The 14,844-nt window shown below is 32.8% G+C and overlaps 1 protein-coding gene across 1 annotated transcript; it reads left to right on the forward strand.

Annotated features, from left to right (window-relative positions):
- Window positions 1-1,415: 1,415 nt before the first annotated feature.
- On the forward strand, window positions 1,416-8,107 carry LOC149728967 (uncharacterized). The gene is made up of 10 exons (XM_089887811.1): window positions 1,416-1,587; window positions 2,083-2,308; window positions 3,337-3,663; window positions 3,973-4,063; window positions 4,634-4,713; window positions 5,148-5,270; window positions 5,762-5,887; window positions 6,606-6,744; window positions 7,152-7,328; window positions 7,781-8,107. The coding sequence occupies exons 1-10, from the start codon at window positions 1,465-1,467 to the stop codon at window positions 7,962-7,964; spliced, it is 1,596 nt and encodes a 531-aa protein (XP_089743937.1). The 5' UTR covers window positions 1,416-1,464; the 3' UTR covers window positions 7,965-8,107.
- The last annotated feature ends 6,737 nt before the right edge of the window (window positions 8,108-14,844 follow it).

Genomic DNA, 14,844 nt, shown 5'->3' on the forward strand with positions numbered 1-14,844 from the left:
CGCTCTTACAATAAAAAACGCTTTAGTATTTACAGCTTAAATTTCTGACGCCACACACACACGCGAATTTTAAACACTTTTGAATTCTACAAAACAAGTTTTTTTATACATTCTTGCGTGCCAATTACTCAGTAAAGCTTCTGCGGCTTAGCACCGATCAAGGTCGAAAAGTTTATTATTTTCCTGTTGTATATGGCGTCATTTTTTGAGTCACTTAATTACCATGTTTGTGTGTGTGGTCGATAACTGCTGATTTAGCCTAAATGGTGGCGGAACGAATTTCACTCCAACGACTTTACCTTCATTTGCTGTCCTAAATGTAAAATGTTCCCACCTCGATAAGGTGTGGATCAACGTGGGCATATGTCGGATAACTTAATGAACATTGTTGCAAAAATGCATAAGTTGGCAGAGATACGGACTCTCAATATTGAGCTGCAAAATGCAATACGTATTGCGCAACTCGACAGTGAACATGATTGCTGACTCTTGATTAGCAACTTATTGAAACTTCAGAAAGAGATTTTTTACGCGGATAAGATTGAAAATTTATTTCACAAAACTGTGACTAGTTTTTTTAAATGCCAGTTAAAAAAACAAGTTGAAACGAGCATGGGTTGGAGCTTGTTAGCAGCCATAAACGTCGCAAATGATCTAAAATTGCGAACTGCGTGTCGTGGGACTTTATACCAGTCGACTTGTAGCTCGCATGGAGCGTTCAGCAACATTTGCAAGATAAGTAACCCAAGCCTTATTTGCTGGAAGCTGAAAACGAGGTCACATAGCAGCGTTCCCAGGTGATAGGGCGGAGAATGCGAGCTGTGGTTCAGCGCAAGCGATCGGAAATCCCTCCCCGCCTTCAGAGCAATGGGCGGCAATAAGGGACAAGGTTATTACAGCGCTGTAAGGAGGAAATGTAGAACAAGATTCATGTTCTTTTGCAGTAATTTGGACTTGGCGTATTTTACTTTCGTGATAACTGCTGTTAAATTTAAGCCGTTGGGATTTAGAGTCGGGTAGTTTTTTTGCTATTTGTCTGTTACATTTGTAAAAGTTTATTTAGTTGATTGTTCCCGCCCTCTCTTCAAGCGCGTGGGAAAGAATTTCTCTCTTGAACGGAAACAACAAAATTGAATTGCACGGCATTGCTCTTGATATAGCAGCGAGATACATGAATTTGGAAAGCTGCAATTACTGCGTAAGGTTCAGTAGTTAGTTTAAGCGAGAGTATGCGATGAGTAGAAGTGTTTTATTAAGATCATCAAACCTTCCGGATATTAGTTAATTCAGATAAAACGAATTTCGGTTTATTGAAAACTTAGTTCAATCTGTCTCGTGATTTAAAATTTGAAAGCATTTATAGAGTTTCAGAGAAAAATACAGAATGTTAGCGTATATATACAAGCTATTTCCAATTTCTCATATTTTTTGAACTGTTATTTCAGAAGGACAAATAGGTTCAGCATGAACCGTCTAATTCTGCTTTGCATATTCACCGTGTTGTTACACATGGTGTTGGGATGTCCTTACCATGATCGTATCCAAGTATTGAAGCAAGAACAGGACGCCCGTATCAAAGAGTTAATGGTAAATATTATGTTACTTCTGCTACCAGGCATATTGTAAAAAAACTTTTTGGTAACTGGTATTAAAATGTATTTTTTTCCGACGTTGCGTCTGTAGAATTTCAAGAGTTTATCAGAAAATATAACGCAACAATTCGCGCTGGCGAAAACGTTTTTAAACCACATAACCAACAACCATATTAGTAAGCCTTACACTTTACAGTTTCCTTAGTAAATCTTACTAGTAAAATCCCACCAACCAGTAGCAGCATCGAGCTTCGAACCCGCTATCTTTTGCTACTGAGAAATTAGATTATATTATTAATTATCTGATAACGGCTGTTGCAAAGGTGTGAAAAAAATTTATTGCCCGGACTGTTTGAAAGACGTACACTTATCTAATAACCGATACATATTTGGATCACAATTTAAAACAAATGATTACGAGTATTGTAACATTATAACCCAGTAAGTCATTTCCAGATTACGTTTTATAACCTTGTTTCTATATTTGCAGCGACGAAGCGGGGGTAGCAGTCTGTCACTATACACAGGCAGAATCGACCCTGTGCTACGTAAAAAATACATTCATACTGACCGAACGCTCCGTATGAAACAAGATGAGATCGACCGATTGAACGCTTTCCTGTTGAGCATTGATAGCGACTATGCAGAGGAACCGGGTCATACACACACACATAGCACATCAAGCAGTTCTTCCGCTAGCACGGGATCCTCGCATGGTGAGAACACGCTTGTGTTGTGATCATATGGTATAGTGGGGGGAAAGACGGGTCACCTTTTTACTCGATTTTCTTGTCCCATTTAGTGGTAAACAAAGAACATTCACAGAGTTATAAAACCGCATTCTCATGACTCTTATAGACCGTTGTTAATTGTTTAAAACACGATCAGAATGTTTGGATATTATGTGCTAAATGTGTCCCGTTTCCCCCACCCTACTATATATTTACCTTATATTATGTTTAGTGAACTAATTATGACTCTATAAATGTATTATACGTTTATGTTATTCGCAAAAATAGAACAGTAGGGTCTAAAAATGTCAGTATATTTGTTCCTGAAACCTCATTTCTGGTTACTTTTAGGCCAGATGAGTAGCGGTTTACATGACGTTCAGTAAATAGCACTCGTCTAATACCAAACTTGTGTTATCTTAATTAAACACAAATTTATGTTAAAACCAATGTTATTAAGCTCTAAACTGTGTAGACTTATCTGTACCGAGGTAATACAAGTTACGATGTATGAGACTCTTTATGCGTTAGCATGTAATGTTATCGGGCCAACATTTATACCGGGTAAGGACGACCACGACAGGGGTTGAGCATGTTTCTACACGATATAGTACATGACGTTTTAATCCGAGGTTATCGTTCTAAAACATGATCAAATAAAGAAGGGCAGATCTTTATTGTCGATACCCGATCACTCCTTCGTATATGGTGTTGCCCCCTATAAGAAAAGGATCTTTATTCTTTTGCTATAGAAAGAGAAATTTTGTTATGTATATAGTAGGATGGGGGAAGATGGGACACCTTTAACACATAATATCCAAATAACCTGATCTTGTTTTTAACATTTAACAACGGTCTATGGTAGTCGTGAGGACACGGTTTTATAATTCTTTGGACGTTCTTTGTTTATCACCAAATGGAACGAGAAAATAGAATAAAAAGGTGTCCCATCTTCCCCCACCCTACTATATGATAATTATGCTATATGTGTGAGATTGTATTAAATTCTACAGGCCATAGCCCGAGCACTGGAACGTCCAGCACTACAGGTCATTCCAGCCATTCAGCTTCAAGGAGACCAGCAAGCTCCTCACACAGAGTAAACCATCGTCCCACCACCAGCCATTCCACAAGCCACAGTAGACCTGCAAGTAGCAGTAGGGCCACCTCTAGCTCAAGTTCAAGGACACCCAGCCGGTCGGGAGCTCACGGGACTCACACAACTTCCCTCAACAGACCGTCGACAAACTACATTGGTTACAACTCGCATCGAGGCTACATACCAAGGGGAAGAAAGACCCCTGGGATCTCAGTCGGGTTCGGGTCTGCATCGACCGTGTGTAAGTATAAACACATTGTGTGAACTTGTAGCTGCAATAGTGAGCCTTGGGTGCATGTCGAGTGTTTTCTACAAGAAACACCGATGTTATAACACGGTGTGTTTAAATGCAGCATTTGTGTCTGGTGTATAAAAAGACACCCATGTTGTAACTCGACAGTGAGCATGAGGTGTATGAATACATCATGTGTGTCTGGTGTATAAGAAGTCACCCATGTTATAACTCGACAGTGAACATGGAGTGTTTACCGAATAAACCAAAGCTTATCTATATATTTAACGTTTTAGTAATATTACATGTATTTAACAGACCAGCCGGAAAGATACGTTGCATGCCCTGGCACCAGATTCCATGTTTGTCCAATCGGAACAACCTGCGAGCGACACGGTCGTACTTACAGGTAATTTCTCACCTAGAAGTGTTTATCGAACTTACTATGGTAGAGCGCAGCTTTATCTCTTATTTAGTGTTTCCCCGCCCATAATATTTAAAAACAAGAAGCCGTATTTCCGTGTTCCGAACTGGGTTGATGTACTTAATGGTTCAGTATTGTTTGGGTTTAATGGAAAACAGTTTTTATTTTTAATTATCCCAAGGGGCATTGTAATAAAAATAATACCTTTATTGTCTCATACAGTAGCGAGGGTTTAAAATTATTTTAAACGAAAATACATTATAGAAACGCGACCTTTATAGTAAAGCCTTCACCTGCAAATGCTATTACACCTATATTAATCTACACACAGTAGGGTGAGGGAAGGTGGGACACCTTTTAACTGTATTTTCTCGTCCCATTTATCAGTAAACAAAGAACATTCAAATAATTATAAAACTATATCCCCACGACTCCCATAGACTGTTGTTAATTGTTTAAAACACGATCAGGATACTTGGATATTATGTGCTAAAGGTGTCCCATCTTTCCCACCCCACTATATAAATACATGATAACCAACTAAACTCTTTACAGATGTGTGCAACGTGGGCAATACAGATGCCCAGATGGATTTGAAAGATTCAACGTATCTTCTACACAATATAGATGCCAAGGTAATAGTTCTATATGGGGTGTAGGAAAACATATATATATCACCTCTAATATTTTACAGTAGTGAATGCATCATAATTAATCACATTTATAACACCTATACAATTCATTATCGTTTTTTTTTTCTTATGACAGAAAATTTTAAAGTCTGGTAATTCTACTGCGTACTGGTTTAAAATAAGCATTTGTACGATTGTTATTAAATTTTGGAAATTCTAAAATCTATAGTTTTTTGAATTGTTACCGCGAAAATTTGACACTTTTAAAATTGAAATGTAGTATACGCAGGTTAAACTCCATGTAATGGTTATAGGCTGTACTTGGTGTGGGGTCCTGGCCTAAATCCTAGAACCCATGGTGTGCAACACTGCCTCACCCACATAGAATACAATAGGTGTGAGTCGCTTAAATCATACAAATCCATTCTTTCTTTTAGACATCAACGAATGTGAAAACGTCGACCTTAACCACTGCGAGTACGATTGCTTGAACACACATGGAAGTTACAGATGTACATGTGATGATGGATACAGTGTTATGGCGGACGGAACATGTGTTGGTAAGAATTACCAGTATATTCCTGGTCCCACAGTCTTTATTTGTCACTTTTATGTAGTTTACCGTAGCATGTTTATAGATTGTCGTTTTGTTTCTAATTCCCTTCTTTGAATGACGTTATTAGAAGAAACTAAGAAATATAGTAGACAATAATATAGGAGTGAATAAAAGAACCATATTGGTTACATGGTTTCCCCCTATGTATAGTAGGGTGAGGGAAGACGGGACACCTTTAGCACATAATATCTAAATATCCTGATCGTGTCTTAAACAATTACTAACGGCCAATGGGAGTCATGAGCATGTAGTTTTATAATTTCTTGAAGGTTCTTTGTTTACTACTAAACGGGGCGAGAAAATAGAGGTAAAAGGTGTCCCGTCCTCCCTCATATTTTGTAGTTTTTTTGTAAATATTTAGTAAGTTATTTCGCAACGTTATGTCATAAGAACAGGAATGAAAAAGTATTTATTACCCTCGTGTGTTTTTCTCAGATAATGACGAATGTGCTGGCAGTTACCACGTATGCCAGAACGAGTGCAGAAACACCCTTGGGGGTTACGACTGTGTGTGTCCTCAAGGTTACAACAAGACTGAGCCAGGCGGTAAATACTGTCAAGGTATGAATGTATTAGTGCCGCTATGACTGGGTTATATAAGCGGACACTAGGTGTTTGAAAGAGAACATAGGTGTTGTAGTTGCTGTTGTTGCCCTGCCACCTGAAGATAAATAGGTTACATACATATGGTAACTCGTAAGCTGGCACGAGGTGTTTGAAACAGAAGATCCGTGTTATAATGGCTGTCGTTGCCCCGCCATGCGAGGATAAAAAGTTTTCATTCATTTACAAGCCTTCTGTATACGCCAAGAATATTTGTTATTTTAAGCGTAAACTATACACGCCCTTGCATTTATCCCATAGTTCGTTAATTAATATTTTGGTACCACTATAGCTGCACCACAACGAAAGATAGTTTTAAATTTTTATCAAAGTCATGTAGCATTACAACGATTGTTGTTGATTCCTTTCACTCCCTTCTTTAAATAGCACGATCTTCGTTATTTTGAAGATATAATTAAAATTAAGTTGTAGTAGGATAAAGGAGGATGTGACACATTTTTATTCTATTTTCTCGTCCTATTTGATGGAAAACAAAATACATTCAGAGAATTATAAACCGTATACTTACGACTCCCAAACACTGTTGCTAATTGTTTGAAACTCGATCAGGATATTTGTATAATATGTGCTAAAGATGTCCCGTCTTTCCCCACCCTACTATATGTTAATTGATTCAGTGTTGTTTTACAACAATATTGACAATCGTATGCCATAGACATCAACGAGTGTTTGGATGAGGAAACTTGTCGGACCGGAGAAAAATGCTTGAATACTTTTGGATCGCATGAATGTAATGTGCCGCAGGAATGCGAGGAGGGCTATTTGAGGAAAAATACAACTGGAAACGAATTCGGGTTAGTGTTTGTGGTCTGTTAAGTATAATTTTGTGGTCTGTTAAGTATAAGAAATGTATGCGTGTTTTTATTCACGCGTGGCGTGGCAACGACAGTCGATACAACGCGGGTGTTTTGATCTCGTGCTCGTTTACCAGTTACTACTTTTCAAAACAAACTATAAAGTAGGGTGAGGAAGATGGGACAACTTTTAATTCTGTTTTCTCGTCCCATTTGGTAGTAAACAAAGAACCTTCAAAGAATTATAAAAACCGCATCGTCGCGACTACCGTAGACAGTTGTTAATTGTTTAAAACACGATCAAGATATTTGGACGTTATGTGCTAAAGGTGTTCCATCTCCCCTACCCAACTATAGAAAGCTTCAACAATAATGATAACAGTTATTTGTAACCTTATGTTTTTTAGACCATGCGTTGTGGAAAACTACGAGACCGACACTCACAAGCCAGTGTCTATCTCACACAGCAGGTTCGCTCTGTTTTCCAAATATCCTATGAATAGAGAGGTCGCCAAAATGAACTATTACAGAGTGTCAGGCCACAGATACATGTTCAGGGTAACCGAAGGCAGCGGTTACTTCAGGTGAGAAGTAAAAAGTAGGCAATGCACAAGCAAAAACCTACGACTGTTAGCTTACTGGTAACTATTGAATTTGTAACTTTGTAACTAACATATTAGTAACTACACAAAGTAGCATACATGGTAACTCGTAAGCTGGCACGAGGTGTTAAACCCGTGTTATAACGACTAACATTTTCCGGCCACGCGAGGATAAAGTAAGTTATATACATTCACATTCATTCAACTAATAAATTTGTAACTTTGTGGCTATTAAATATATAAATACCCACAACTTTATTAGTATTGATGGCACACTTAGGAGAAAATCAAGTTTAATGCTCTGTGATATAAAGCTACTTTGGGGTGGAATGTTAGTGTTCAGTATACAAAAGTTTTGCATAGACATTTTATTAAAAAGGTGTTTTTAGTATATTATTATAAGTCTTTGCAATTATATTCTACGAATTTTACAGAATTGTCCAACAAGCTGGAAGAAACTACGTCACCATTAAAACACGTCGTCGACTCATTGGACCTCAAGTGTATAGAATGAAGATACTAGTGACCGACTACGACAGAACAGCAAGCGATTGGAGACGCCGTACCATCACAAGCAGAATTGATCTAGAATTCATTGTTTCGCAATACGACTTTTAAAAAGCAAGGGGTTACGTAAAACTCGAACCGTCATAAAAACGTTAATTTGTAAAAATTCTTAAATTGCTCGACAGCTGCGTCAGTGTGTAATGAAATTTTAACGAAATATTCACGATTTGTAAATAAACAAGTTTCACGTTTCAGTTTGTTTTACTGTAATTTGTCAAATGCGATATCTTGGTGATTTACGAAAAAAAAAAGAAATGTGAAAAGGGTTTACGGAAAAAAATAGGAAATGTGAACCGTGTGACAGGGTGTGTCATGCAAAATGATAATTTTTTTACTTGTAAAAGTATGTCGTGCCAAAAGTTAGGGATTTTTTCGTGTGACAGGGTGTGTCGTGCTAAACTAAAAATTTTGTTAATGTGAAAATATGTCGTGCTAAAAGTTAAGAATTTTCTCGTGTGACAGGGTGTGTCGTTCTAAATTAAAAATTTTGTCAATCTGAAAGTATTTGTCGTGCCAAAAGTTAAGAATTTTCTCGTGTGACAGGGTGGGTCGTACTAAATTAAAATTTTGTTCTTGTAAAAGTATTTGTCGTGCTAAAAGTTAAGAATTTTCTTGTGTGACAGGGTGTGTGTATTAATTTAAATTTTAACATTTAACATTAAATTTTAACACACCCTGTCACACGAAAAAATTATTAACTTTTAGCATAATTATTATTTCAAAGTAATAACATTTTAACATTTAGCACGACACACCCTGTCACACGAAAAAATTATTAACTTTTAGCATAATTATTATTTCAAAGTATTAAAATTTTAACATTTAGCACGACACACCCTGTCACACCAAAAAAATATTAACTTTTAGCACAATTATTATTTTAAAGTTTTAAAATTTTTACATTTAGCACGACACACCCTGTCACACAAAAAAAATATTAAATTTTAGCACAACATATACTTTCAAAGTATTAAAATTTTAACATTTAGCACGACACACCCTGTCACACAAAAAAATTATTAACTTTTAGCACGACAAATACTTTCAAAAAAATAAAGTTTAACATTTAGCACGACACACCCTGTCACATGAAAAAATTATTAACTTTTAGCACGACAAATACTTTCAAAAAAATAAAGTTTAACATTTAGCACGACACACCCTGTCACATGAAAAAATTATTAACATTTAGCACGACACACCCTGTCACACGAAAAATTTATTAACTTTTAGCGCGATTATTATTTCAAAGTAATAAAATTTTAACATTTAGCACGACACACCCTGTCACACGAAAAATTTATTAACTTTTAGCGCGATTATTATTTCAAAGTAATAAAATATTAATATTTTGCACGACACACCCTGTCACACGAAAAATATTATTAACTTTTTGCACAACATATACTTTCAAAAAAATAAAGTTTAACATTTAGCACGACACACCCTGTCACATGAAAAAATTATTAACTTTTAGCGCGATTATTATTTCAAAGTAATAAAATTTTAACATTTAGCACGACACACCCTGTCACACGAAAAATTTATTAACTTTTAGCACGACAAATACTTTCAAAGTAATAAAATTTTAACATTTAGCACGACACACTCTGTCACACCAAAAAAATTATTAACTTTTAGCACAATTATTATTTCAAAGTAATAAAATTTTAACATTTAGCACGACACACCCTGTCACACGAAAAATTTATTAACTTTTAGCACGACAAATACTTTCAAAGTAATAAAATTTTAACATTTAGCACGACACACCCTGTCACACGAAAAATTTATTAACTTTTAGCGCGATTATTATTTCAAAGTAATAAAATTTTAACATTTAGCACGACACACCCTGTCACACGAAAAATTTATTAACTTTTAGCACGACAAATACTTTCAAAGTAATAAAATTTTAACATTTAGCACGACACACTCTGTCACACCAAAAAAATTATTAACTTTTAGCACAATTATTATTTCAAAGTAATAAAATTTTAACATTTAGCACGACACACCCTGTCACACGAAAAATTTATTAACTTTTAGCACGACAAATACTTTCAAAGTAATAAAATTTTAACATTTAGCACGACACACCCTGTCACACGAAAAATTTATTAACTTTTAGCGCGATTATTATTTCAAAGTAATAAAATTTTAATATTTAGCACAACACACTCTTTTACACGAAGAAATTATTAATTTTTAGCACAATTATTATTTCAAAGTAATAAAATTTTAATATTTAGCACAACACACCCTGTCACACGAAAAATTTATTAACTTTTAGCACGACAAATACTTTCAAAGTAATAAAATTTTGATATTTAGCACGACACACCCTGTCACACGAAAGAATTATTAAGTTTTAGCACAATTATTATTTCAAAGTAATAACATTTTAACATTTAGCACGACACACACTGTCACTCGAAAAAATTATTAAATTTTAGCACGACAAATACTTTTAAAGTAATAAAATTTTAACATTTAGCACGACACACCCTGTCACACGAAAAATTTATTAACTTTTAGCACGACAAATACTTTCAAAGTAATAAAATTTTAACATTTAGCACGATACAACCTGTCACACGAAAAATTTATTAACTTTTAGCACAATTATCATTTCAAAGTAATAAAATTTTAACATTTAGCACGACACACTCTGTCACACGAAAAAAATATTAACTTTTAGCACGACAAATAATTTCAAAGTAATAAAATTTTAACATTTACCACGACACAACCTGTCACACGAAAAATGTATTAACTTTTAGCACAATTATCATTTCAAAGTAATAAAATATTAACTTTTAGCACGACAAATACTTTCAAAGTAATAAAATTTTAATTTAGTACGACACACCATGTCATACGAAAAAATTATTAATTTTTAGCATAATTATTATTTCAAAGTATTAAGATGTTAACATTTAGCACGACACATCCTGTCACACGAAAAAAATATTAACTTTTAGCACGACACACCCTGTCACACGAAAAAAATATTAACTTTTAGCACAATTATTATTTTAAAGTTTTAAAATTTTAACATTTAGCACGACACACCCTGTCACACAAAAAAATATTAAATTTTAGCACAACATATACTTTCAAAATAATAAAATTTTAATATTTAGCACGACACACCCTGTCACACGAAAAAAATTATTAACTTTTTGCACAACATATATTTTCAAAATAATAAAATTTTAACATTTAGCACGACACACCCTGTCACACGAAGAAATTATTAACTTTTAGCATAATTATTATTTCAAAGTAATAAAATTTTAACATTTAGCACGACACACCCTGTCACACGAAAAAAATTTTAATTTTTAGCACAACATATACTTTCAAAATAATATAATTTTAACATATAGCACGACACACCCTTTCACACGAAAAAATTATTAACTTTTAGCATAATTATTATTTCAAAGTAATAAAATTTTTACAGTTCGCACGACACACCCCGTCACACGAAAAATTTATTAACTTTTAGCACAACATATACTTTCAAAATAATATAATTTTAACATTTAGCACGACACACCCTGTCACACCAAAAAAATATTAACTTTTAGCACAATTATTATTTTAAAGTTTTAAAATTTTTACATTTCGCACGACACACCCTGTCACACGAAAAAAATATTAAATTTTAGCACAACATATACTTTCAAAGTATTAAAATTTTTACATTTCGCACGACACACCATGTCACACAAAAAAAATATTAAATTTTAGCACAACATATACTTTCAAAGTATTAAAATTTTTACATTTAGCACGACACACCCTGTCACACAAAAAAATATTAAATTTTAGCACAACATATACTTTCAAAATAATAAAATTTTAACATTTAGCACGACACACCCTGTCACACGAAAAAAATTATTAACTTTTTGCACAACATATATTTTCAAAATAATAAAATTTTAACATTTAGCACGACACACCCTGTCACACGAAGAAATTATTAACTTTTAGCATAATTATTATTTCAAAGTAATAAAATTTTAACATTTAGCACGACACACCCTGTCACACGAAAAAAATTTTAATTTTTAGCACAACATATACTTTCAAAATAATATAATTTTAACATATAGCACGACACACCCTTTCACACGAAAAAATTATTAACTTTTAGCATAATTATTATTTCAAAGTAATAAAATTTTTACATTTCGCACGACACACCCCGTCACACGAAAAAATTATTAACTTTTAGCATAATTATTATTTCAAAGTAATAAAATTTTTACATTTCGCACGACACACCCCGTCACACGAAAAATTTATTAACTTTTAGCACAACATATACTTTCAAAATAATATAATTTTAACATTTAGCACGACACACCCTGTCACACCAAAAAAATATTAACTTTTAGCACAATTATTATTTTAAAGTTTTAAAATTTTTACATTTCGCACGACACACCCTGTCACACGAAAAAAATATTAAATTTTAGCACAACATATACTTTCAAAGTATTAAAATTTTTACATTTCGCACGACACACCATGTCACACAAAAAAAATATTAAATTTTAGCACAACATATACTTTCAAAGTATTAAAATTTTTACATTTCGCACGACACACCATGTCACACGAAAAAATATTAATTTTTAGCACGATTATTATTTTAAAGTAATAAAATTTTAACATTTAGCACAACATATACTTCCAAAGTATTAAAATTTTTACATTTCGCACGACACACCCTGTCACACGAAAAATTTATTAACTTTTAACACGACATATACTTTGAAAAAAATATAATTTTAACATTTAGCACGACACACCCTGTCACACGAAAAAATTATTAATTTTTAGCACAACATATACTTTCAAAATAATATAATTTTAACATATAGCACGACACACCCTTTCACACGAAAAAATTATTAATTTTTAGCGCGATTATTATTTCAAAGTAATAAAATTTTTACATTTCGCACGACACACCCTGTCACACGAAAAATTTATTAACTTTTAGCACAACATATACTTTCAAAATAATATAATTTCAACATATAGCACGACACACCCTTTTACACGAAAAAATTATTAATTTTTAGCACAACATATACTTTCAAAATAATATAATTTTAACATTTAGCACGACACACCCTGTCACACGAAAAAATTATTAATTTTTAGCACAACATATACTTTCAAAATAATATAATTTTAACATATAGCACGACACACCCTTTCACACGAAAAAATTATTAATTTTTAGCATAATTATTATTTCAAAGTATTAAAATGTTAACATTTAGCACGACACACCCTGTCACACCAAAAAAATATTAACTTTTAGCACAATTATTATTTTAAAGTTTTAAAATTTTTACATTTAGCACGACACACCCTGTCACACAAAAAAAATATTAAATTTTAGCACAACATATACTTTCAAATATTAAAATTTTTACATTTCGCACGACACACCCTGTCACACGAAAAATTTATTAACTTTTAGCACGACAAATACTTTCAAAAAATATAATTTTAACATTTAGCACGACACACCCTGTCACACGAAAAAATTATTAACTTTTAACACGACATATACTTTCAAAGTCATAAAATTTTAACATTTAGCACGACACACCCTGTCACACGAAAAAGTTATTAACTTTTAGCACGACAAATACTTTCAAAGTAATAAATTTTTAACATTTAGCACGACACACCCTGTCACACGAAAAAGTTATTAACTTTTAGCACGACAAATACTTTCAAAATAATAAAATTTTAACATTTAGCACAACACACCCTGTCACACGAAAAAATTATTAACTTTTAGCACAATTATTATTTCAAAGTAATAAAATTTTAACATTTAGCACGACACACCCTGTCACACGAAAAAATTATTAATTTTTAGCACAACATATACTTTCAAAATAATATAATTTTAACATATAGCACGACCCACCCTTTCACACGAAAAAATTATTAATTTTTAGCGCGATTATCATTTCAAAGTAATAAAATTTTTACATTTCGCACGACACACCCCGTCACACGAAAAATTTATTAACTTTTAGCACAACATATACTTTCAAAATAATATAATTTTAACATTTAGCACGACACACCCTTTCACACGAAAAAATATTAATTTTTAGCGCGATTATTATTTTAAAGTAATAAAATTTTAATATTTTGCACGACACACCCTGTCACACCAAAAAAATATTAACTTTTAGCACAATTATTATTTTAAAGTTTTAAAATTTTTACATTTCGCACGACACACCCTGTCACACAAAAAAAATATTAAATTTTAGCACAACATATACTTTCAAAGTATTAAAATTTTTACATTTCGCACGACACACCCTGTCACACGAAAAATTTATTAACTTTTAGCACGACAAATACTTTCAAAAAAATATAATTTTAACATTTAGCACGACACACCCTGTCACACGAAAAAATTATTAACTTTTAACACGACATATACTTTCAAAAAAATATAATTTTAACATTTAGCACGACACACCCTGTCACACGAAAAAATTATTTATTTTTAGCACAACATATACTTTCAAAATAATATAATTTAACATATAGCACGACACACCCTTTCACACGAAAAAATTATTAATTTTTAGCGCGATTATCATTTCAAAGTAATAAAATTTTTACATTTCGCACGACACACCCTGTCACACGAAAAATTTAATAACTTTTAGCACAACATATACTTTCAAAATAATATAATTTTAACATATAGCACGACACACCCTTTCACACGAAAAAATTATTAATTTTTAGCACAACATATACTTTCAAAATAATATAATTTTAACATTTAGCACGACACACCCTGTCACACGAAAAAATTATTAATTTTTAGCACAACATATACTTTCAAAATAATATAATTTTA

Source organism: Ciona robusta, chromosome 11, assembly GCF_009617815.1.
Source record: "Ciona robusta chromosome 11, ASM961781v2".
NCBI lineage: Eukaryota > Metazoa > Chordata > Ascidiacea > Phlebobranchia > Cionidae > Ciona > Ciona robusta.

Coding starts and splice junctions, on each gene's coding strand:
- LOC149728967 (XM_089887811.1), top strand. CDS start 1,465: ATGAACCGTCTAATTCTGCTTTGCATATTCACCGTGTTGTTACACATG. Junction 4,064..4,633: donor CGACACGGTCGTACTTACAG/GTAATTTCTCAC, acceptor AACTCTTTACAG/ATGTGTGCAACGTGGGCAAT. Junction 6,745..7,151: donor ACAACTGGAAACGAATTCGG/GTTAGTGTTTGT, acceptor TATGTTTTTTAG/ACCATGCGTTGTGGAAAACT.